The 26,038-nt window shown below is 48.1% G+C and overlaps 1 protein-coding gene across 6 annotated transcripts in view; it reads left to right on the top strand.

The window, feature by feature from the left end:
* Positions 1–774: 774 nt before the first annotated feature.
* SLC6A13 (solute carrier family 6 member 13) overlaps positions 775–26,038 on the top strand; it is a 38,016-nt gene continuing 12,752 nt past the window's right edge. For 2 of the 6 annotated variants that reach the window (XM_010805663.3, XM_010805662.3), the window contains exons 1-7: positions 778–1,010; positions 3,749–3,955; positions 17,550–17,684; positions 20,512–20,652; positions 23,470–23,554; positions 24,126–24,258; positions 25,511–25,645. In XM_010805663.3, coding sequence (XP_010803965.1) covers positions 3,754–3,955; positions 17,550–17,684; positions 20,512–20,652; positions 23,470–23,554; positions 24,126–24,258; positions 25,511–25,645 — 831 coding nt within the window. In that variant the 5' untranslated portion in view covers positions 778–1,010; positions 3,749–3,753. Of the gene's footprint in view, positions 1,011–3,748; positions 3,956–17,549; positions 17,685–20,511; positions 20,653–23,469; positions 23,555–24,125; positions 24,259–25,510; positions 25,646–26,038 lie in introns of all 6 variants that reach the window. The other 4 variants (XM_059886470.1, XM_024991800.2, XM_024991801.2 and 1 more) reach the window with 4 other exon arrangements.

Genomic DNA, 26,038 nt, shown 5'->3' with positions numbered 1-26,038 from the left:
ATCATATTGTATCTGTCTTTCTGTCTGACTTACTTCACTTGGTATAACTACCTCTAGATCCATTGGATGCTCCTTTTCATCTAGATGAGAAAACAGGACTTTTAGAGATTGGACACCTTGCTCCCCACAGCAGCCTGGGAAGGGTCAGAAGCGGGACCCAGACCCTGGACGACCTTGGCCTCGGAGCCGGGAGCCGGAGCAGCCCTGGGCACACTCAGCTTGTTTCCCTGGTCCCTGGTGGGGCTGGGGCTCCCGACTCCACCCTCTGCTCATCTCCTCCCCGTCAGTCCGCTCCTGCACCATGACCCGGGTAGGGCTTTGCTTTGCTATGAACCTTGGCACATCCTTTTCTGTGATAGTTTAGACAATTATTTAAAATTCTAGCACATTGTTTAGAAATTCAAGCAATACTAAAGCTTAAAAAGCAGAAGTGGAAAGTGCCTCTTCATATCGCCTGACCCCAACCCTACTCTCCAGATGTAACTACTAACAACCGGGCAGAAAATATTTCTTCAGACTTTTCTGTATGCGGATAAGTGTGTGTGTGTGTGTGTGTGTTTGGGAAGTATTTCTAACTGGCCAGAGTTTATAATCTACACATCTTTATTCTAAATCACTGTCCATTCTAAGTCCTAAGTTGCTAAAGGGTAAGATAAATATGAGTTTAAGTTAATCTACACAGCACCTGACCAAAGAAACACCTACTCTTGGTGGATTTATGGCAGCCCTTGAGTCTAGAGTGAGAGAGAGAGAGAGAGAAGGCGGGATCCCTCTCGAGAGACCTGAGGTCACCCAGGAGGAGGGTGCTGCCTACCAGCTCGCACTCGAGGGTGAGCGAGGGTGAGCCTTTGAGCTGAGGGGAGGGGACAAGGGCGGAATGTGGGCTGGGCCAAGTTTAGAATTACAAGTGCCAGAGGAGTGGGAACCACACTTTAAATAGCCATCACCTCCCCGTCCCCCAGATAATTCTTCTCCCCTCTGACCGGACCTCTGGCAGCAACTACACTAAGGTTGGTGCTGTTTTCTTCTCTTTTTCTCTGGGTGTCAGACTTCAGGTGGGTTGGATCCATAAGACTTACATTTTGGGGATCCTCTCCTAGAAAATATGACATTTATGTGTGGTACTCAAAGACTAGCTATTTTCTTGACTTTCTGAAACTTTGATGGCTGCTGATTCAAGGACCAATGTAACTTGGAGAAAGAGGACCCCAGATGAAAGGGGAAGACATTTGGGTTTACTTCTAAGAAAATGAAGGCTCTCTGCTCTGAGACAAGATTGAAAGTTGAAAGACCATAAAACAAGATTGAAAGAAAATAAAAATTCAAGTGCCTGTTATACTATGAAGTGCTTTCATATATGTGTGTATGTGCACATATATATACATGTATATATATGCACATGTATATAATATATATACATGTATGAAATATATATACATATATGTGTATGAAATACATGTATATATATATACATCTCTTCATTTAATCCTCATGGCTAAGTGTATCCTGTCATGCCCCTATATGAATCCATCAAGAGTAGATGTCTCTTTGGTCAAGTGTTGTGTAGATTAATTTAAACGCATATTTATCTTACTGTTTCACAGCTTAGGACTTGGAATGGACAGTGATTTAGAATAAAGATGTGTAAATTATAAAACTTTGGACAGTTAGAAAAACTTCCCAAATACATACACACACACACACACGCACACACACATCTGCATATAGAAAAGTCTGAAGAAATATTCACTGCACGGTTGTTAGTAGTTACATTTGGAGAGTAGAGCTGGAATCAGGAGATGAAGTGAAGAGACATTTTATAGACAAGCAAACCGAGGCTCAGAGTGATGAATTCATTTCCTGGGAGTCGGGTGGTCTCTGATGCAGAGCTATGGTTTGAATCCAGACTTGCCCTTCAATTGCATGATGCTGCCTCTGCTAATCAACGTGGCTAAGAGACCTAGGATAGGCTTCTGTTCTCCTGGGGTCTGCGGGGGATAGAGAAGTGAGGGGGGTAGTGTTTAATCATTGGAAGACTCCCATTAGGCCCAGAACCTGCACAAGAGGCGACCATCTCAGAAGGACTGGGGAAGCTTCTGGGGACCAATGGCTTGGGTTTCTCCTTCTTAACCCACAGTCTCTGGAGCCCGTTCCCTCATTTATCAAATAAGCAGCACATTCCTGACCTCCCTCTGGCTTTCTGGATCCCCTGGGGCAGCCCCACTGGGGAGACAGACCTGCAGGAGGCTCTGTGGCCAGATGGGGCTCTTGTGAGAAAATTTTGTTCCCAGGAACTTTTCTGGGAGGGGGTGCGTAGAAAGAAGCACATGAATCCACTTCTGCAGAGAAGAGACCGCTGTATACAATCCGAGATACTTACATTAGACTTGCTGCTAAACCCACCAGCCAGTGTAAGCAAGGGAGGTAGCTGAACGAGCAGGACGTCGTGGGGTCAGGTCCCGGCTGTGCTACATGGCTGCACACATGTCATCCAACCTCTCTGATGGGCAGCTCCCTGCTTACAAAGCAGAGGGAACCGTCACATCCCGGGGCCGCGTGGACTGAATGACATAAAAGCATGTAAAGCTCCTGGCCTACAGTAGTTGTTCTCTGAACATGACCACGTCCAATCTCACCCTCAACCCCAGTTCGAGTCTAGAATAGGGGCGGGCAGGGTGTAGCCTTCAGCTCTGCGTTCATCTTATGTTGTCGTCTCTGTGGTAACGGAGTCCTGCGCTGGCATCACCAGAAAAGAAAAGGAGCCTACGGGTCGTCTTCCTCTTATGTTGCTCTCAGAGAGAGATGCAGGGCTGACCTGGGAAGGTCAGCTCATCTTACTCAGAGTTCCTGGTTCTACTCAACCTTTCTCGTCTTCTTGCAAGGATCTAAAAAAGCTGACTTTCACATTCCTCTTATAAAATAAAACATGTTTTTGATGAAAATGTAGAAAATATAGATAAGGAAAATATCTCTAAAACCCATCTGCTGAGAAAGAAACATCTTGGTGAATATCCTAATTTTCATGCATGCAAATACTTTATAAGGTATTTTTCTCAGGGTCATCTTGCACGTGGTCTATTTTGTAAGTGTTTGCACTTCACATTTTGTGAACACCTCTTTGTTTCTTTCTTCTGCAGCACAGTTTTTAATGATTATATAGTAGTTCACTGTCTGAGCCATAATTTATTAACCTAGTTACCATATTTGAACATTTTTATGTACTTTCTAATTTTTCATGGTTTTAAGCATGAACATCCTCAGTGCTGAATGTTTGCACAGAGTCACAGTTATCTCTGTAGGGTAAATTCCCCAAAGGAGAATCGGTGGCTTAAGGGTACATACAAATCCCATCCCTTAAACTATCCTTAAACATGGAATAGAGAGACTGAGGTACATGTTTATGCAGATGAGGCTGGTTGGAGGGTAGCAGAGAGAACTCAGACAGCCCCGGGCAGGTGAGCTCCCCATGTCCACAAGCCCCCACCTGAGGCACCTTCTAGGGGTGCAGTGTCTGTGCCTCAGAGTCAGTGCCTTCTTACTGAAGCAGGAAGAGAACATATACGCTCAGCCTTTACCAACCAGACATGCCAAGGGGGGTGTGGGTCTGCGGACAGCAGCAGGAGTCACTCTCCTCCCTGGCACTTTTCCTTTGGAAATTTGCTGGAAGGGAAAGGGGAAGCTTTCCCTCCAGGCACCGCTCCCCACCCCCAGCCCCCAGCAGTAGCACAGCGCCCTGCTTGTCTTCCAGGGGGAATGGATAGCAGGGTCTCGGGCACCACCAGTAATGGCGAGACCAAACCAGTGTGCCCAGGCCTGGAAAAGGCGGCGGAGGATGGTGCCCTGCAGCGAGAGCAGTGGAGCAACAAGATGGAGTTCCTGCTGTCCGTGGCCGGGGAGATCATTGGGCTGGGCAACGTCTGGAGGTTCCCCTACCTCTGCTACAAAAACGGGGGAGGTGAGTTCACTTGAGGTGGGCGCGGTGGGGGAGACCTGTGCCTGCCTGGCGCCTCCTGCCTGGGCAGTGGGTGGAGGTTTCCTGCCTCTGTTACAAAAACAGGGGGAGGTGAGGGTCACCACACCCTTCACCCCTGCAAGGCTGTCTCCATCTCCTGCACCTACTGCACTCTGGGGAGCCCCAGAGATGCATAGGATGCTGGAGTTGGAAAAACCCTTAGAAGTCGCTCAGGACCCTGCAGGAGAAGCACCTTGATGGGGGTGACTTCCTGGGTGCCCATGGTGGCAGCAGAGAAACACAGGTGTGGTCTGGGACCAAACGGATGGGGGTTTGGATTCTGGCTCTGCTACTCACTCCCTGCGACCTGGGGCAAGCCCTCGGACCTCAGGTGGGCGCTGTGAACAGAGACGGTTCTTCCTGCCCCTCAAGGTGGTTGTCAGGACTGGAGGTTGTGGGCAAAGGGCCTCAGAATCCATGGCTGTGCTGAGGGCAATGTTGGCACCCAGCTGTCCCGTGGTCTCGAGACTCTGCAACCAGGGTCGCCTGTCCCGCACCACACCCCTCCCCGCCCACATCACGTATCACCTTTGATCCCAGTGACTCTTCTTTTATAATTTTCCCACTGAAATGTTTGTATGGGGTGGGGAGCATGGACTCCAGTTCCTTTCTGGATCCTTCCTGCCTCTCAGGCCCTGCAGTGATCCCACTGTCTCCTTAGCAATGCGGGTCGCTTTCCCACCATGGACTCTCTTTTAGGCACGCCCACACTTTGCCAGGTCTCTGGGGAGCCCCTGAGGGATTTCCCAGGTGCTGAAGGCCTCTGGGAAGAGCAGTGGGTTCGGAAGGTCTCCTCGTCGGTGGGTAAAGCTTAGCGGGACTGGGCTCCCACGGCTGGTTTTGGGGGCGGGGTGGGGCTGCAGTCTGGGCTGGAGGAAGGGAAATGCTGAGGTAGATCACGGGGAAAGACTGAAGGGGTAGGACTTTGTGGGCCACGAGGACTTTAGGGGACCCTAATGCAACACTCACCCTTGGCGGGGGCGTGGGAGCCTCCCCGTGCCTGAGCCCAGTCGCAGTGGTTTTGGGGAGAGAAAGCCCACAGCACAGAGTAGGGGTGGGCGGTCAGGAGGGAGGCGAATATAGAGAAGCCCTGAGCCCATTCGTACTCTCAGGATGGTGGCAGCTGGGCACTGGCCCAGGGACTGGAGGTTAATTTGTATTTTCCCAGAGCAGGTGGGAGTGGGCCGGTGTGTTCTCCGTCCCCCAAACTCTCTGGCTGGCAGTCTGAAGCTGCAGGACTTTGCTGGGTCAGCTGGCATCTCTAGGGAAGGCAGGAGGTCCCCGCCCAGCGCTGGACCCTCCGACAGCTTGTTCAGACCCTTGGGCCCTAGGGAGTTTGGATTCGGCTAGTCCGGGGAGGAGGAGGGGTGGGGGGCTAAGCCGGGCCTGGGGCTCTGTGTCTGGACCCGGTGACCAGCTTAGCTCCTCACACGGCAAGAAGATTAGGACGTGAGCTGCTTTTCGCAAGCTGCTCTGGAATGGGACCGCGAGGTTGGCCTGGGAATTAGCAGGACTGGCACGAAGAGGTGGGGGAGGGATTCTGGGGTCTGTGGGGACCCCTGCACTGAGGAAGGGAAGGAAGGGGGAGGGGCGGCCAGGGCAGGAGCACAGGGTCATCCTGTCTACGGGAGGCGTCCCCCAGTAGGTTTGCACCTGAGCTCTGCTTCGGGGGCCCACACAGGTCTGTGTGGCCTGAGGATGTGTGGCTGTGTCTCAGAAAAGGAAACGCAGGCTGGGATCACGACCACAGCCCCTGATTCTTCACTGAAGGAGCGGGGGTGCAGAAGTAGGACGTGGCTGCCTCCTCCCGGGGCAGGGCCTGCCCTCTAGCATGCTGGTCCCAGGAGCTGTTTTGGGGTCCTGGGACCATCTGCAGAATCCTGACGCCATCCCCCTTCCTCCCATCCCTTCTCCAGTGGGGCGCCAGGCCTCAGGCTTCCTCTTCTCTTTCCTTGACGGACAACGGCAGCTGGAGGAAGTGCACTGAGGGGCTCTGGGGCTGGAGGCTGATGCCCAGCTTTGCTCTGAAGGCCCTGAGTCACCCAGGGTCAGCAGGTGGACACATGGGTGGTGTCTCTGCTGGCGTGATGAGGACCCGCCCAGGACCTGCCGGGTCTGTGCAGGGACCCAGACAGGCCAGCTCTTCTGGTTTCTGGTGTTCCCAGAGGTTCACCCTTTCTGTACTCTTCACCCCTCCTGGGCCCCTCAGAGCATAGACTCCACACTTTGTCTCGTCATCTTGGTCTGGAAGGGACCAGACATCTCCTTATGACAAGGCCCTTCACTGCCGACATGAGAGAGCAGACGGGGAGGAGGACAGAGGCCTCCTAGGTAGGTTTGATCCCCTCCTCCCAGTTCAGTGTTTTTATTTAAACCCATGGCCCTCAGATCAGGGCTGGGACTCCCAGGGGATTTGAGGATGGTTCTGAGCAGGTTCTGAGGATGCTGAGGTCGTGGTGTGAACCCCCCCGAGGTCACATGTGCTATCAGCCTGCCTCTGCTGGGTGCTTTCTCCAACTCACAGCTGCAAATAGCTGCTTTTGTGCTTGGAGGGAGGACCTTATTGTTGCTAATATTTGTTGGTTGGGGAGCTCAGGGAGGAAGACGTCCCCAAAGCACAGCATCAGTTCCATACTAAAAATGCAAGTGCTGTCTTTGGTTCCTTCCAGCTTGGATGTTTGGTAGATCCGATTAGAAGTGAGTCCCAGAGCAGGGGAAAGGCTGAGGTAAGAATATGATGGAGGACAGGTCGACAGTGAAACACGGTAGCTAAAAACAGAGACGCTGAGAAAGTGGTGTGAAGAAACTGAGTCCGGTGGCTGGGACTTGGGCTTTCAATGCAGAGGATGTGGATTCAGTCCCTGCTTGGGGAGCCAAGATCCCACATGCCTCGTGGTCAAGAAACCAAAGCACAAAACAGAAGTAATATTGTAACAAATGCAATAAACACTTAAAAAATGGTCCACATCCAAAGAAAAAAAAAAAGAACTTAAAAATAAATAAATAAAATATAGAATCATCACCCAACAGAAGATGGGGAAAGAAGGGGTGCCTTCTAGGTAAGTGTGCTCCTTGCTGTCCAGGCATTGCGGCCAGGCCACCCTGAGCACTTGCCCCCACCCCCGGCCCCTATGACTTTCTAGAATCAGGCCAACCAATGTAAGTCACCCAACGGTGGTCACACACTGAGAACGTGCCACCTGCCAGGAACTACTCTGAGCTGTGGTGATAAAAGGGAAGCAGAACAGACCACCTCCCTGTTTCTGTGGGGCTTTCATTCTGGGTGTGGGTGGGGGTGAGACAGACGGTAAACTCAGTAAACAAGAAAGTGTCACCGCGCATCAGAAGTCGCTGAGCATTGCAGGAGCAGGGGCGGGCAGCCGCACTGAGAACACTTGAGTGACAGCTTCTGGGGTGGGGGTGAGACCCGGTCTTGGGGATATTGGAGGTGGGGAATGCACCCTGGGCAGAGGAAACAAAAGGCCTTAGAGCAGGCGGCTGTCTGGTGTGTCTGGGGAGTCAAAGGAGGGGAGTCACTGTCGGGGGTGGGTCATGCAGGGCTTGTCAACCACTGTGAGGTTTGGCTTTCACTCCAGGGATGGGGAGTCAGGGCAGGGGTTTGAGCAGAGCGGCCAAATCTTACACTTGAACACAATCTCTGTATCTATGGTGCTAAGAACTGATGGCAGAGGCATCAGGCTGGAAGCAGACCAGTTGCAAGGCTAAGAATCTTGAGGTCTCTTTGCTGTCCTTCTTTCTCACATACCTGCTGACTCTACCTGAATACCCAGATCCCGGTTGCTGCAGAACCCGGGACTTCAGCTGGAACCTCTCCTGCTCCCTGGACTCTGGGCTACCAGCATTCTGAGTTCCCCAACACCCAGGATGCCTGGGGCCGGAGACGCCAAGTGAGACCACAGCAGAATGTGCCACTGCTGAGCCACTCAGAAACCGGGATCTCAGAGGGAAGGCTGTGGGGCAGGGGTGCAGCCAAGCAAGCCCCAGCTCTAGACATCTAGACCAGCTCTAGGGAGAGATAGCACGTAGAACGCCAATGCCACAGGTGTTAGACGGCCCCACTGTGCCCTGAGAATGTCCGTAGACACTAAGGAGCAAAGAGAGACAAGGAGCGCATTTCTTCACGGAAGAGTCATGGTTACGTTATTAGTACTTGACGACTGGTTACCATTTTTAGCTAGTGACTCAGTGCCAAGTATTGGTTCAGTAGTACTGATGACAGCGTGTGATACTTCATGAATGCTCGCTGCTGTGTTACTCATGTGGAACATTTAACAGTTTGTCTTTTAAAAAAGTGTCACCTGGAGGGACTTCTCTGGTGGTTCAGGGGCTAAGACTCCGAGCTCCCAGTGAAGGGGGCCTGGGTTTTATCCCTGGTCAGGGAACTAGATCCCACAAGCTGCAACTAAGACCGAGTTGCCAAGCAAATATATAAATTTTTTAAAAAATTGTCACCTGGAACATGACAGGTGACACCACAGAATGTGCTCTTACTGAGAAGGATGTCTAGCAGAATGGTTCTTTTCCAGGATGGGTGTGTGGTCTCTGGCATCCCATGGGGGACGATGCCAGGACATTTGAGAATTGAGGGAGGAGATTGAGTGGGGCTTTGGGGGAGCAGGTAACCGTGACTCTATTCCCCTTCTCCAGGACTGGATATGTCTTGCAGGGGTGGTGGTTATGGCTCAGGTGAGGAAATAGGCAGTGTCCCCAGGACTCCCTGGTGGGCACACAGGTCCCCTCTTGGGCTCCATCCCTTCTCTAACTCCCTCCCCAGTTTGGGGCCAGTGACTCTGCCTGGTGGGTGTGGACTTTGACCCTTATGGCCAGCTGCCCAGGTGCTCAAGGAGGCAGAGGAGGAGGGGAACAGACTGACCACCAGACCCGGTGCAGTTAAACACTGGCTTGGTTTATTGGGAAAGAGCATGTGGCATAGAGATGGGAGGAGGGGCTTGGAAACCCCTCTCCCGGCCCCCCACTCTCTCTTTGCTCTCTTGCTTTGATGTTTCTAACTCTCAGTGGTGACAGTTCGTTTCGGCTACTGGATTCTCTCTCCTAATTCCCTCCTCCTGCCCAGCGAGTCTTGGACTGATTTGTGTACTTACTTGCCTGAGTTGTTGATGATCTTTCTTTGCCCTTATACTCACCAAGCGTCTCCCTCAGTGCTTGAATTATGCATGGACTACATACCAAGAGACTTGGAAGGCAGAGAATTGGAGGAGTTGATTCCTCACCACCAACTTTTGTTTTAGCAATTTTAGTATGGTATAATTGGCTTACAATAAATAGCACACATTTGAAGTGTACAGCTAATGAGTTTTGCCATAGGTATACACCCCTGAGACCATCACCACTATCAAGATAATTAACGGGGACTTGCAGGTGATCCAGTGGTTAGGATTCCAAGCTTCCATTGCAGGGGGCACAGGTTTCATCCTTGGCTGGGGAACTAAGATCCCACATGCTACATGGCCTGGCCAAAATATAAATTAAAAGAAAAAAAATTGTGAATGTATCCTTGACTCCCCCAAATTGCTTCCTGACCCTTTCTCCCACCCCCAACCTCTGCAACCCCATCTCAATGCAACCACAAACCTGTTTTGTTTTTTAAAGATTTTTGATGTAGACCATTTTTTTTTAATGTAGATCATTTTTAAAGTCTTTATTGGATTTGTTACAATATTGCTTCTTTTTTTTTTATGTTTTGTTTTTTTTGGCGAAGAGGCATGTGGAATCTTAACTCCCCAATCAGGAACTGAACCTGCATCTCCTGCTTTAGAAGGTGAAGTCTTAACCACTGGACCACCAGGGAGGTCTCTGTTTTTGAAAGATGTAATTATTTCCAGCTTTACTGATTTATTACTGATACATAATATATGTAAGTTTAAGGCATACATTATGATTTGATACAAGTATATACTGCAAAATCATTACCACAATAAGGTTAGTTAGCAATTCCATTCCTTTATATCATTACTTTTTCTTGGTGGTGATAGCTTTTAAGATCTACGCTCTTAAGAACTTTCTAGTATATGAAACAGTACCATTTGCGGTAGTCACCACACTGTACAGTTCTATCCCCAGGAAATGTTCATCTTATAATGAACTGTGTACCCTTTGATTATCTCCCCATGTCTCCCACCCCCAGCCTCTGGCAACCACCATTCTACTCTCTGCCTTGATGAATCTGACTATTTTGAGATCCCACATATAAGTGAGAACACACAATATTTACTTTACTTTCTCTGTATAAATTATGTCACTTAGCATGATACCCTCAAGGCCCATCCATGGTTGCAAAGCATGGTACTTCCTTCTCTCTTATGGCTGAATAATACCCTACTCTGGTGTGCTGTGATTCATGGGGTCGCAAAGAGTCGGACACGACTGAGCGACTAAACTGAACTGAACTGAACTGATACGTATAGCATTTTCTTTATCCATGCTGTCCCTATACACTAGTTTGCATTCCTTAGACTTTTCTTAAATGGAATCATGATTTGGCTTCTTTGACTTAGCGTAATTACTTTGCGATTCATCCGTCTTTTTCATGTCTCAGTAGTTCCTTTCTTGTTATTGCTGAATAGTAATGTAGCTTAGTCAGTAAAGAATCCACCTGCAATGCAGGAGACCTGGGTTCAGTTCCTGGGTCAGGAAGATTCCCTGGAGAAGGGAATGGCTACCCATTCCATATTCTTGCCTGGAGAATCCCACGGACAGAGGAGCTTGGCAGGCTACAGTCCATGGGGTCGCAAGAGTCGGACACGACTTAGTGACTAGACCACCATTCCATTAGATGGGTGGACTGCCATTTATCTCTTCTCCTGTTTATGGACATGTGGGTTCTTTCCAGGTTTTAGGTATGACAGATGAATCTGCTAAGAACATTTGTGTACAAGTCTTTGTATAAACATATGCTTTCACCTCCCTTGAGTAAACACTTAGGTGTGGAATGACAGGATTATATGGTAATGCACCTTTAACTTTTTAAGAAATTGCCAAACGCTTTTCCAAAACGGTTGTGCCATTTTACATTCCTGCCAACGGTGTATGCGGGTGCCAGCTTTTCCACATCTTCACCAATACTTGGTCTTTCTTTCCTTTTACTTTTTTTTGCCTGCTCCACGCACATGCAAGGCTTGTGGGATCTTAGTTTCCTGATCAGAGATGGAACTGCAGTCCCTACATTGGGAGCGTGGAGTCTTAACCACTGAACTGCCAGGGAAATTCCTGGTCTGTCTTTTTAATTTTTCTAATTGGTGTGTAGCATTACCTCATTTTTTAAATTTATAATGACTAATGATATTGAACATCTTATGTGCTTATTTGCAACTCACGTATTTTTTTTTCTTTTCTTTTTTTTTGGTGAAAACCTGTTCAAATCTTCTGACCATTTGAAAAAAAAAAGGGTTGTTTGTTTTCTTACTGTCTTAGCCACTGGATCACAGGGAAGTCCTTCTTTTCTTTTTAATTACACTTTATTGAGTTATGACTGACTTACAAAAAGCTGTACACATTTAACATATCAACTCAATGAGTTTTGAGGTAAACACACACCTGTGAAACCATTCCCACAGTCAATGTCAAACATATCCATCACCTCCAGAAGTTTCCTTTTGTCCTTTTTTTATTTTAATTTTTTGTGATAAGAACACAATATAAGATTCATCTTCTTAGCACATTTTTTTTAATTTATTTTTTTTAATTGAAGGATAATTGCTTTACAGAATTTTGTTGTTTTCTGTCAAACCTCAACATGAATCAGCCATAGGTATACATATATCCCCTCCCTTTTGAACCTCCATCCCATCTCCCTCTCCATCCCACCCCACTAGGTTGATACAGAGCCCCTGTTTGAGTTTCCTGAGCCATACAGCAAGTTCCCATTGGCTATCTATTTTACATATGGTAATGTAAGTTTCCATGTTACTCTTTCCATACATCTCACCCTCCCCTCCCCTCTCCCCTTGTTCATACATCTGTTCTCTATGTCTGTTTTTCCATTGCTGCCCTGTAAATAAATTCTTCAGTACCATTTTTCTAGATTCCATATATACAATACAATATTTATGTTTCTCTTTCTGACTTACTTCACTCTGTATAATAGGTTCTAGGTTCATCCGCCTCATCAGAACTGACTCAAATGTGGTCTTTTTTATGGCTGATTAATACTCCATTGTGTATATGTACCTCAACTTCTATATCCATTTATCTGTTGATGGACATCTAGGTTGCTTTCATGTTCTAGCTATTGTAAATAGTGCTGCAATGAACAATGGAATATGTGTGTCTTTTTCAATGTTGGTTTCCTTGGGGTATATGCCTAGGAGTGGATTTCTGGGTCATATGGTGGTTTTATTTCTAGTTTTTAAGAAATCTTCATACCGTCTTCCATAGTGGCTGTGAAGGAAAGTTGCATGGCTGGAAGTAGCCTGGAGTTAAAACTCCCCTCCAGGTCCTCTCCACCATTCTATGCAAAACAAAGAACTCTCTCACCTGAAGAAAAAATGGACATTAGGTTGATTACACCCAGCTCCCACCCAGTCCAGCCTCTGTCCAATTTCCAAAATTCCTTTCCCCAGCCGTTTAAGAGATAACTACTCAGAACAACCTTGGAGAAGAACAGGCCCCCTTAAGACAGTAACTTTGCACGTACATGCCTATATATACTTATTCATTTCTTAGTTTAGTGCAGCAGCTCGCTAATCTGACTGCTGCCCCTTCTTGCTTCATTAAAGGTCATCTGTTCCTATAAAGTGCTAGTCTCCTTCTTCTTCTGAACATCGCCTTCTCTAACTCTCTTACCCTATAGGCTGTATCAATTTACATTCCCACCAACAGTGCCAGAGGTTCCCTTTTCTCCACACCCTCTCCAGCATTTATTGTTTGTAGACTTTTTGATGAAGGCCTTTCTGATTGGTGTGAGGTGATATCTCATTGTAGTTTTGATTTGCATTTCTCTAATAATGAGCTATGTTGAGCATCTTTTTATGTGTTTGTTAGTCATCTGTGTGTCTTCTTCGGAGAAGTGTCTGTTTAGGTCTTTCCCCCACTTTTTGATTGGGTTGTTTGTTTTTCTGGCATTGAGTTATATGAGCTGCTTGTATGTTTTGGAAATTAATCCTTTGTCAGTTGTTTCATTTGTTATTATTTTCCCCCATTCTGAAGGCTGTCTTTTCACCTTGCTTATAGTTTCCTTTGCTGTGCAAAAGCTTTTAAGTTTAATCAGATCCCACTTGTTTACTTTTGTTTTTATTTCTGTTACTCTAGGAGGTGGATCTAGAGGATCTTGCTTTGATTTATGTCATCGAGTGTTCTGCCTATGTTTTCCTCTAAGAGTTTTATAGTTTCTGGTCTTACATTTAGGTCTTTAATCCATTTTGAGTTTATCTTTGTGTATGGTGTTAGAAAGTGTTCTAATTTCATTCTTTTATATGTAGCTGTCCAGTTTTCCCAGCACCATTTATTGAAGAGGCTGTCTTTATCCCATTGTATATTCTTGCCTCCTTTGTCAAAAATAAGGTACCCATAGGTGCATGGGTTTATTTTGGGTTTTCTATCTTGTTCCATTGGTCTATATTTCTGTTTTTGTGCCTGTACCATACTGTGTTGATGACTGTAACTTTGTAGTATAATCTGAAGAGAGGATGGTTGATTACTCCACTTCCATTCTTCTTTTTCAAGACTGCTTTGGCTATTCAGGGTGTTTTGTGTTTCCACATTAATTGTGAAATTTTTTGTTCTAGTTCTGTGAAAAATGCCATTGGTAATTTGATAGGATCGCATTGAATCTGTAGAATGCATTTGGTAGTATAGTCATTTTCACAATATTTAAGGAACATGGAATATCCTACCCATCTGCTTATGTCAGCTTTTACCAGTGTCTTATAATTTTCTGTGTACAGTTCTTTTGTCTCCTTAGGTAAGTTTATTCCTAGATATTTAATTCTTTTTGTTGCAATGGTGAATGGCATTGATTCCTTAATTTCTCTTTCTGATTTTTCATTGTTAGTATATAGAAATGCAAGTGATTTCTGTGTATTGATTTTGTATCCTGCAACTTTGCTAAATTCACTGATTAGCTCTAATAATTTTTTGATACTATCTTTAGGGTTTTCTATGTACAGTATCATGTCATCTGCAAACAGTGAGAGCTTTACTTCTTCTTTTCCAATCTGGATTCCTTTTATTTCTTTTTCTTCTCTGATGGCGTAGCTAGGACTTCCAGAACTATGTTGAGTAATAGTGGTGAAAGTGGACACCCTTGTCTTGTTCCTGATCTTAGGGGGAATGCTTTCAGTTTCTCACCATTGAGAATAATGTTTGCTGTAGGCTTATCATATATGGCCATTACTATGTTGAGGTTTCATGAGAAACGCTGGACTGGAAGAAACACAAGCTGGAATCAAGATTGCTGGGAGAAATATCAATAACCTCAGATATGCAGATGACACCACCCTTATGGCAGAAAGTGAAGAGGAACTCAAAAGCCTCTTGATGAAAGTGAAAGTGGAGAGTGAAAAACTTGGCTTAAAGCTCAACATTCAGAAAATGAAGATCATGGCATCCGGTCCCATCACTTCATGGGAAATAGATGGGGAAACAGTCGAAACAGTGTCAGACTTTATTTTTTTGGGCTCCAAAATCGCTGCAGATGGTGACTGCAGCCATGAAATTAAAAGACGCTTACTCCTTGGAAGGAAAGTTATGACCAACCTAGATAGCATATTCAAAAGCAGAGACATTACTTTGCCAACAAAGGTTCGTCTAGTCAAGGCTATGGTTTTTCCAGTGGTCATGTATGGATGTGAGAGTTGGACTGTAAAGAAAGCTGAGCCCCGAAGAATTGATGCTTTTGAACTGTGGTGTTGGAGAAGACTCTTGAGAGTCCCTTGGACTGCAAGGAGATCCAACCAGTCCATTCTGAAGGAGATCAGCCCTGGGATTTCTTTGGAAGGAATGATGCTAAAGCTGAAACCAGTACTTTGGCCACCTCATGTGAAGAGTTGACTCATTGGAAAAGACTCTGATGCTGGGAGGGATTGGGGGCAAGAGGAGAAGGGGACGACAGAGGATGAGATGGCTGGATGGCATCACCGACTCAATGGACGTGAGTCTCAGTGAACTCTGGGAGTTGGTGATGGATAGGGAGGCCTGGCGTGCTGCGATTCATGGGGTCGCAAAGAGTCGGACACAACTGAGTGACTGAACTGAACTGAACTGAGGGTTAATTCTCTGGTTGGGTCTTGGAGTCAGTGCTCCCACTGCAAAGGCTCAGGACTTGATCTTTTACGACTGTTGCTAATGGGTGGTACCAAGGGACCAAAGCTTGAGGTGATCTGGTGGAGCATCTCTCAAAGCACACTGCAAGCTCAAGTCGGAAGAAGTCACTCAGATGAGCTCAAGCCAATTCCTTGACTTCTCTGTGCCTCAGTTTCCTCACTGCCTCAGCCACTCCCAGCAACTCAAGAAATACACTTTTGCTTTGTCTAACCACTGAGATTTGGCAGAATAATAGGTACTACAGCGTAGGTCTAACCTATTCTGATGTATACAGAAGTTGAAACAATCTCCTCAGAGCAAGAATAGACATATAGGCTCGTTCCTGGCGGCAGAACCTGCAATGCCTTGTTAACTGGCTCCTGCCCTTCAGCATGGCCCCCCAGAGAACAGTCAGACCCATGGATGAGAGAGCCTCTGCAGAAGTCCAGAAATCCAGTTGAGTAGCTCCATCAAGCAGATATAGGAACCTTCACCTGCTGCCGGAGGCAGGTGTTCCAGAAGTTTGTGTGTCCTGTTAGCTGGTGTAGCCCCTCCTCCTTCTTAGCACAATTTTAAGAAAACAATTAGATATTGTTCACTACAGGCACTGCCATTACAATAGAGCTCTAGGACATATTCATTTTAGGTAACAGAAACTTTGTACCCTTTGACTAACACCTCCCTGTTTCCCCCTTCCTCAGACCCTGGTAATCACTAATCTATACTCTGCTTCTGTGAATTTGTTTCAGACTCCAGAGGGTATTCTAGATAGGCTGTCATCCTTTTTTTTTCTCACCTTATTGCCTTGACTAGAATCAATACTGATGGAAACAGTATTGAATAGAAATGGTAAGAAATAGTAAGACTAGACACCTTTGTCTTGTCTTGTCTTGATCTCAGAAGTTAAGCAGTGTTTCACTGTTATTTGTAGATGTTATCTGCAGATGTTTTGTAAATGCCTTTTTTCAGATTGAGGGTTTCCTTCTGTTTATCATTTGCCGAGAGTTTTTTTTTTTTAATCACAAATAGCTGTTAGATTTTGTCAAATGCTTTTCTTACATTTATTGCAGTGATTATATGGTTTTTTTGTCTTTAAATTTATTAATATGATACACAGATTGATTTTTTGAATGTTAACTTTGTATTCCTGGGGTAAACCCCACTATGTAATGTATTATCCTTTTTATTAATACATGTTGTTGGATCTGATTCGCTAAAAATTTTTTAGAATTTTGCATCTATGTTCATCAAAGTTTGACCTACAGTTTTCTTTTCGTGTCTTTGCCTGCTTTTCTTATCAGGGTAATGCTAGCTTTGTAGAATCAGTTGGAAAGAATTCCTTTTACATTCTCTGGAAGAGTTTCTATAGAACTGGGATTATTTCTTCCTTAAATGTTTGGAATGTCCCCAGCCCTGCATAAGCACCACTGGATTCAATCCTTTTGAGAGATACTTTCCCTTCCTGGGTGGTTTCCTCACACATATGTACTGACCAGTACTCAGCTGCAAGCTAATAGGGGACCCTCTGCGGATATTTGGGTCTCTCTATGCACATTTCTTTTTTCTTTTCTCTAGTCGTGGTGTGCTTAGCTGCCCCCAAGGCATGAGAGATAATAGTTCCCCGATGAGGGATTGAACATGAGTCCCCTGCATTGGCAGGCTGATTCTTAACCGCTGGACCACCGGGGAAGTCCCTCTCTGTGCACATCTCTGCTCCCTGGGTCTCTGTCCTATGAACTCCCTGCCCTGATGCCAGCAGATAGAGGTCTAGGGTGGAGAAAATGCCAGCGTTTCTGGAGTCAGTAGACTCGTCTCAGCCAATGACTGTGAAAACAGAAAGGATTACTAAAAGGAAATCTGACTGCAGTCTGCTAAAAATCCCTCTCTGACATTGAGAGCAATCATTTCCTCGACACATGCTGGACTGTGGGCTCTGTAAATGCTCGTGGTTTCTGGGATTCCAGGAGCTCCTTCGATGGCCACAGGTTATGTGTTTTTTAGGCGATAACTGAAGTTGATGGGAAGTACACCTTGGTAGGTATAGACAGAAACTTCAGAGTGAAGAAAGGGACTGGCCAGGTCCTAAGTAACTTGGTGACACTTGATCTCTGCTTGGTTCCAGACATTTAGACCAGTGTTCCCAGTTTTTCACAGCACCCCCCACCCCCGCCTTGGAAGCAGTGGTGGCGGGAGGAGTTGGACTTGGACCAGAAGACGGCTGCTGCCAAGGAACACACAGCCTGTTTCCCACCTGCAGGTGCCTTCTTCATCCCCTACCTCATCTTCCTCTTTACCTGCGGCATTCCTGTCTTCCTCCTGGAGACGGCGCTGGGCCAGTACACCAGTCAGGGGGGCATCACTGCCTGGAGGAAGATCTGCCCCATCTTTGAGGGTGAGTTGCTCGTCCCTGACACCAGGGTCTCTGTACCAGGTTATAAACTGCATGTGGAATAACTGGGGGGTTCAGCAGCAGTGCTAATGGAGATAAGCCCCTGGGTCTTTATGTTAAACCTTCCACTTGTGACTCAGCGGGCATGAGTTTGAGCAAGCTCAGGGAGAGCGTGAAGGACAGGGAAGGCTTGCGTACTGCTGTTCATGGGGTCACAGTCGGACACAACTGAGTAACTTGGGCCCACTTGTGGGCCCAAGACAGAACTAGTCACTCAGCCCAGCAGAGGATGGAGGAGAAGACGGGGCTGAGGGTGGCACAAAGGCTTTAGCTAATAAGTAGAGTGCAAAGCTATTTTAGCTGTACCTGTATATATTTTGCAATGCATACAAATAATTTTATGCTTTTAAAAACATATTTAATCAATGGAAAGCATTTAAAAAGAGATTTTTTTGTTTGTTTTTAATTTGTTTTTAGTTTGGGGATTTTTTTTTTTTTGGCTGTGCCATGCAGCTTGTGGCATTTCAGTTCCCCAACCAGGGATTGAGCCCAGGCCCTCGGCAGTGAGAGTACAGAGTCCTAACCACTGGATGGTCAAGGAAGTCTCTAAAAGGAATTTTAATGAGAAAAAAAATCCATTAATAATTCTACTATCTTTGGACTTTCTTGGTGGTCCAGTGATTAAGAAGACTCCACACTTCCACTGCTGGGGGCCTGGGTTCAATCCCTGGTTGGGGAACTAAGATCCCACAAGCCTCAAGGCACCACCAAAATAAATAAATAAATAATTCTACTATCTTGACACAGCAGTTACTTAGGGTGTTTTAATATTCCTCTCTCTTTAGGATTTTCTTTAAATTTCTATTTTGAAATAATTATATGTTCACAGAAAGTTGCAAAAGTAGCCCAGGAGTGTCACGTGTACCCATCAGCCAGTTTTCCTTCATGGTAAAAATTTTATATAGCTATGGAACAATGTCAAAACCTGCAAACGGACATTGGTACCATCCACAGACTTTGTTCAGGTTTCACCCGTTTCCATGCACTCGCTTGTGTGAGGGTATGTATGTGTAATTGTGTGTAATTGTATCACGTGTGTGGATTTGTGTGACTACCACCACTGTTCCATGGCTACAAAGAACTCCACTCCACTGCCCCTTTATAGTCGCATTTACCCCCTCCCTGCCCTCATCCCTAACCTCTGACAACCATTGATCTGTTCTCTAGCTCTGTGATTCTGTCATTGGGGAGCGCTATATAAATGAAGTCATGCAGTGTGTGACTTGAGATCCACTGTTTCACTCTGCATCATGCCCTGGAGATACACCCAGATTGCTCGGGTATCAGCGCATGTGTGCGTATGTGTGTGTGTGTGTGCTAAGTCACTTCAGTTGTTTCTGACTCTGTGACCCCATGGACTAGCCCGCCAGGCTCCTCTGTCCATGGGATTCTCCAGGCAAGAATACTGGAGTGGGTTGCCATGCCCTCCTCCAGGGGCTCTTCCCAACCCAGGGATCAAACCCGAGTCTCTTACATCTCCTGCATTGGCAGCCTGGTTCTTTACCACTAGTGCCACCTGGGGAGCTCCTGGTATCAGTGGTTCATTCCTTTTTATTACTGAGCCATATTCCATGGCATGGATGAATGTACTATGATTGATTTAACCATTCACCCATTGAAGAACATTTGGGTTGTTTGTAGTTTGGAGAGATTTATTTCACTATTTCTTTCTCTATATTAAAATGTATGTATCTATTAGTTTGAAATATACAGTTTTTTCCTTCGTTTTTCTTTTTTTGTTTTTATTTTTAAGAATTTTTTCCTACTTATTTGTGTTTCTGCTTTAGTTAGTGTTATTTTCCATTTTCTATGCAGCAATCATTGAGTTGCATAAACTTTCATCAGATGCATATATCAAAATTTATGCTTATTTTTGATCACTTATAGAATTGTTATACCCTTCTACCAAGTATCTTGGTAGAAATAGCCCCCCCTCTTTTTGAAATTATTTCTTTGGGATAAATTCCCAAGTTCAGAATCACGGGATCAAATGGACAACCAAGTCGATGTCTCTTGATCTGGCTTATGGAAGTGTTATACTGACGTACAGTCACTGAGCTTGAGTAAGGACTTTCTCCCATATCTTTAACAGCTCTGAGTCATGACCCTAGTTCCCAAACTTGTCGGCATATTGGAAACACCCCGGGACCTTCAAAACATCATGAGGCCTGTACCCCACCCCCAGAGGTTGTGATTAAACTGGTCTGGCATCTAGACTGGGCTTTGGAATTTTAAAAATATCGCCAGGTAATTCTCCTAATATGTGGACGAGTTTGGAACTCACCGAGTGACAGCGTCTGTAGAAATGCTCGCTGTGTTACGGGTGCAGAATGTTGCCCCTCATCGTTTCAGTTTGCACGCCTAGGATGAGGGAGCGTGAGGGCATTTTGAGGACGCTCATTCACTACGTGCACTTGCTCCTCTGTGAACTGTCTCGTCCTGCTCGTAGCACGTGTTTTTATATTTCAGAAATAGATCAGATGAATTCCAGGGAACATAAGCTATTGGAATCTCGGAGTTAGCCTTACACATGTGTAAAATAACTTGGAATTGGAAACAGTGGAGTTTTAGCACCGAGACTGATGCAAGTTCACGGGAAGCAGGGCAGGGCAGCAGGGGTGGGGAGGAGAGTAGGAAGCCCGGGTCCCGAATCCCACGTCTTAGGACACTCCCAGTGGAGCACAAACCCTCTCCCGAGCAGGGGTGGGCAGGAGAGTGAGACACCTGCCCGGTGCCCCAGCCTGGTCTGCCCCTTCCCCGCCCCCACCAGGCATTGGCTACGCCTCCCAGATGATCGTCACCCTCCTCAACATCTACTACATCATTGTCCTGGCCTGGGCCCTCTTCTACCTCTTCAGCAGCTTTACCATCGACCTGCCCTGGGGGAGCTGCCGCCACGACTGGAACACGGGTGAGGTCACCCCCTCCTGCTTGGCTGTGGTGACCGGGGAGAGGGATCATCCCTGTACCCTGGGACCTAGGCCCCCACCCCGTACTTGGGATGCTCTAGAAGTCTTCCAAGGACATCACGGAGGTCTTACACCAAAGATAAGAGCGAGAATCCACCAGCATCACAGGGAAAATGTCACAGGCCTTTTTTTAAAAAGCAATTTTACTTATTTATTTTTTGCTTGTGCTGGGTCTTTGCTCTGCAAGTGTTTTTCTCTCGTGGTAAGCGGTGGCTACTCTCTACTTCCGGTGCCTGGGTTTCTCATTGCGGTGGCTTCTCTCGTTGGGGAGCACGGGCTCTAGGCACACAGGCTTCCGTAACTGCAGCACGTGGGCTCAGTAGCTTTGGCTTCCGGTCTCTGGAGCACAGGCTCTGTAGTCCTGAGACACAGGCTTAGTTGTTCTTCAGCACCCAGGATCATCCTGACTCAGGGATCAAACCCACGATCCACTGAGCCACCAGAAAAGCCCTACAGACAGTGTAAAAAATTCATAGGTTCCATCAAACACATTATAAATGCACGTATTATAAAGACAGAACTGACTTCATTTTGTGCAGTTTAGCCCTTTATGTGATCTGAGACATGGTTAGTTTGATATATGTATATATTATATACAATACATATATTTATATATGTATATATTGTATACAATGCATATATAAATATATGTATATATTATATTATTATATGTGTACATATATTATAATATAATATATATGTATATATTATTTCATTTATTTGTTTCTCATGTCTTCTTTCTGATGCTATTTTAGGCCTTTTCAACTCCCAGTTCATCTGGACTGAACCAGGGGATACACCATTTTATACAGTATCTCTATCGTTTATAATAGCAAGTAATTGTCTCTTGGGGTTCCATTTTAAGACAGGAGCCCATAAGGGCCATAGAACTACTGAGTCTAATGAATAGAAAGTAAACATTAAATAAAAGATAAAATTGAAAGTTACCTAGAGTAGTGCTGTCTAGAAGAACCGTCTGGGGTGATGAACGTCCTTGGTACTCTCTGACCCGGCAGCCACTAGGCCCCCCTCGCCCCCAAACTGTGTGCTGTCTCTCCAGGTCTTCCTTCCTTCGTTCCTCTCTGCCACCACCTCCGTGCCACTACTTTTCAAGTGAAAAGTCCAATCCTGGATGTCCCTCCCTTCGGGTCGCTGATCCACTAGGTTCTGCTCAGTGTGTGTGCTTGTGCCTGGCCCGGCCCCGGGCCCTGGCATTCACCCGGCTTTTTCTCTTTGTTGGTTTGATTTGTGCTTAGTGCTGTGTGCTACATCCTGAGCCCTCAAAACATATTTGTGGAATGAATCAAGTTTTAAAAAGTCTGTTCTGTTTGGATATTTTCTTTATTGTGTTTTTTCTTCTCCTCTCTTTGTTTCCCCCTCCCTCTCCCTCTCTCCCTCCCTCCCGCCCCCCCACCTGACTTTTTTTTTTTTTTAATTTTTGGCTGTTGGGTCTTTGTTGCTGCTCATGGGCTCTCTAGTTGTGGCCCACAAGCTTAGTTGCTCCTAGGCACGTGGGATCTTAGCTCCCTGTGCTGTGCTTAGTGGCTCAGTCATGTCTAACTCTTGGCGACTCCATCGACTGTAGCCTGTCAGGCTCCTCTTTCCATGAGGATTCTCTAGGCAAGAATACTGGAGTAGATTGCCATGCCCTCCTCCAGGGGAGTCTTCCCAATCCAGGGATGGAATCCAGGTCTCCTACATTGCAGGCAGATTCTTTACCAGCTGACCCACCAGGGAAGCCTAAGAATACTGGAGTGGGTAGCCTATCCCTTCTCCAGGGAATCTTCCTGACCCAGGAATCAAACCAGGGTCTCCTGCATTGCAGGTGGATTCTTTAGCAGCTGAGTTACCAGGGAAGCCTTACCAGGGACCAGTTCTCCACCCAGGGATCAAACTCGAGTCCCGTGCACTGGAAGGTGGATTCTTAACCGCTGGACCCCCAGGGCAGTCCCCAGCTCCCAGATCCTCTGCAGGTGGAACTTAACACACTTTGCTGAGCAGGAGCCCAGCCCTCACTTCCTCACAGATGGGTGATGACAAGTCATCTCTGAGAAGATTCGCTTTCTCGTGCATGCAGTAGGGAAAATGCTATCTTAGTATTTCGCAGGATTGCTGTCCTGATAAAAACGCAAAGAAGGGTGTGAACACTTTGTGAAAAGTCTGAAGGCATAGAGGGGTAATTGAGAGCCACTATTTATGGAGCGCCCTGGAGTCTCATTTTCATTTAATCCCCTTATCGGCCCTGCGCAGGGCTCTTGCCATGTGCATTTACAGCCGACAGGACTGAGGCTTAGAGAGCCTCTCAGTGAATAACCTGGCGGTGGGGGGTGGGGAGTGGAATTCAAGCCAGAGCCTCCTGACCTGTACCCCTGCGCTTAGCCATGACTGCACCACTTCCCTGGATGGCGTCCTGATTGTTCCTCAAAGGTTGTGAGCCCATCCAGGACGGCGGCCCAGAAATATTTGCCTATTTGAAGCAGTGTGCAAAGCATCTTTGCTGAGGCTGCCTGGTCTTGCTTTAATTAGAATGTACAGCCACGACCGCCCCCCATCCCACCCCTCACCCCCTCTGCCATGGAGAAGTGTGAAAGGGTGCCATGGGTTTGATGAGGTTATTATGTCTTTCATGTCTCATTGTGAGACTGTTTTGTTTAGATAACTTCAGCCCAGACACCTTCCTTCCGAGTCTCCTAAAGTTCCCCCCACCCTCTGGTCACACTGGCCAGTGATCTTTCTCTTGCTCCCCTGACCGCCCACAGAGCGCTGCGTGGAGTTCCAGAGGACCAATGGCTCTCTGAATGCGACCGCTGAGAATGCCACCTCTCCCGTCATCGAGTTCTGGGAGTAAGTGAGGCCCTTTCTCCCTTCATCCAGTGTGGATGGTTTGTCCAGGGCAGGGGGGTGAGTTCAAACAGTGGTGACTCCACAGATGGCAAGGGACGAACTTCTGCTTCCTCCTTTGGTGGCCCCACCATCCAAGTGGCTTTTCCCTTTTGCCTGTATCTGTGGTTAATGCAGGACTGTCCTCAGACCGGGCCTGCCTCCCCTCCCCCGGGGCCACCCCAATGAGTGTCCAGCCTCCTCCCCAGCTCCTTGTCAGTTACCTCTACTGCTCCTCCCCCCAAATATTGGCATTCACCTAAGACGTGATTCCTAATATCAAAGCATCTTCACAGTCCAGCTGAGAGAATATGTTTGCGTTCCCTTCTCTGGGTTCAGTTGCACTCGGCCTGGCAGAATAAACTTACCCAGGGACAGTTTGTCTGCCTCCCTCTCTGTCTATCCCCATCTCTGGGCAAAGGTGAGCCTCACGGTTCAGAGTAAAGGAGCTGGTGAGCCTTTTTCAGATCAGAGCGAGAGGCTCAGCTCTGCTGCCCAGGGAGCTGAGGCCGGCAGCTCACCCCTCTTTCCCCAGGCGGCGGGTCCTGAAGATCTCAGAGGGCATCCAGCACCTGGGGGCCCTGCGCTGGGAGCTGGCCCTGTGCCTCCTGCTTGCCTGGGTCGTCTGCTACTTCTGCATCTGGAAGGGCGTCAAGTCCACGGGCAAGGTCTGTGTCAGAGAGCCCTGGGCCCCCCCGCTCCCGGGACCCTCTGCCCTCGCTGGGGGGCTCAGCCACCCAGAGGTTCCTCAAGTTGTACCTAGTCAGGGATGGGAGGGAATGACCCCACGAAGATTGCTTGGTGCTTGCTTGCTTGATTCTGTGCCTCTCCTGGGCTCAGTCACAAGTCCTTCTGTTTGGGAAGGTGAAATGGAAGAAAGACGGAGAGGGAAGGGGAAACAGAGAGAGGGAGAGGAGACAGAGAGGGGGAGGGGGAGACAGAGAGAGGGAGGGGGAGACAGAGAGGGGGAGGGGGGACAGAGAGGGGGAGGGAGAGAAAGAGAGGGGGAGGGGGAGACAGAGGGAGGGAGGGGGAGACAGAGGGAGGGAGGGGGAGACAGAGAGGGGAGGGGGGCACAGAGAGGGGGAGGGGGCACAGAGAGGGGGAGGGGGAGACAGAGGGAGGGGGGAGACAGAGAGAGCCAGGGGCGGGGGGGGCGGGGGGGGCGGGGGGGGCGGGGGGGCGGGGGGGAGACAGAGAGAGCTGGCGGCGGCGCGGGGCGGGGAGGGGAGCGGGAGGGCGGTGGCGGGGAGGGGAGCGGGAGGGACGGGGGGCGGGGGGGGGCGGGGGAGGGGAGCGGGAGGGCGGGGGCGGGCGGGGGAGACAGAGACGGGTGGGGGCAGAGACGGGGAGGGCGATAGGATCTCGGAACACACCACGTGTGTGGGCACATCGCACAAGGAACACGGTTCACGGCGCCGTTTCACACAGCAGTGCTTTGGGACTGTTCATCTTGACACAATTCTCAGCCACCCAAGGCCCGAGGGAGACGCCCTGCCCCGGAGTGTCATGCAGGGCAGCTCGAGTTCTCCTGGACTCTGGTCCCCGAGGCCTCTGACCAGGCCGCCCTCCTAATCGGGCCGTGCAGTCATGCTAAGCTCGTAAACTCGGCGAGGACAGGGATCACGTGTGACAGAACTGTCGTTCCCGACGACCCTGGCCACAGTTCTAAGCCCCCTGTCAGGGGCATGCCTAAGTTCATTCAGTCACTCAACAAATATTTGCCGGGGATTGTGTAGGGGGAGCTGCAGGGAGGGAGGCAGGAGGTTGTGGCTGGAGGCAGAGGGCAGACAGGACTGAACAGCTGCGGGATGAGGGGTGAGCGGGAGGGGGAGCAGGCGGGCTCCGTGACCTCTCTCGTGGGGTCGCAGCTCCTCCAGCCCCTCACGGCTTCCGTGTCTTTCCATCGCCTTGGCCCAGGTGGTGTACTTCACGGCCACCTTCCCTTACCTCATGCTGGTGGTCCTATTGATTCGAGGGGTGACGCTGCCCGGGGCAGCGCAAGGAATTCAGTTCTACCTGTACCCAAACCTCACGCGTCTGTGGGACCCCCAGGTAAGAAACCCCCGACGAGGAGGGCTGCCCCTGTGCTCTGTATGGGCATCTCTGCTCCATCTCCGGCGTCTGCGGTGGGGGATATTTCCACACATCTGCTGGCAGCTGTGTGTGCTCCCTGCTAGTTTCACAGCTGCCAGGGAGCCCCGAGGGTGTCCCTCGGGGGCTGAAGGTCCTAAAAGCCCTTCTCCAGGCTCTGCCCTGCTCCACCTCCCACCCCCGCTTGGCACCTCCTTTCACACTGGGCAGCCTTTCTCCCCTGACCCTCCGCCAGCCCTCTGCTTCCCCCTCTCTGCCCACACGGCCCACCCCTGGCAGTGTCCCCGGCCCCGCCTGGAGCCAGCTGGCTGGTATTGAGTTTCCTGCCTGCTGTCCAGAGGGCTGCACCCTGCC

The sequence above is a fragment of the Bos taurus genome, chromosome 5 (genome assembly GCF_002263795.3).
Source record: "Bos taurus isolate L1 Dominette 01449 registration number 42190680 breed Hereford chromosome 5, ARS-UCD2.0, whole genome shotgun sequence".
Classification (NCBI taxonomy): domain Eukaryota; kingdom Metazoa; phylum Chordata; class Mammalia; order Artiodactyla; family Bovidae; genus Bos; species Bos taurus.
Note: the sequence above shows the minus strand (reverse complement) of the source record. Positions and strands in the feature narration are given on the sequence as shown.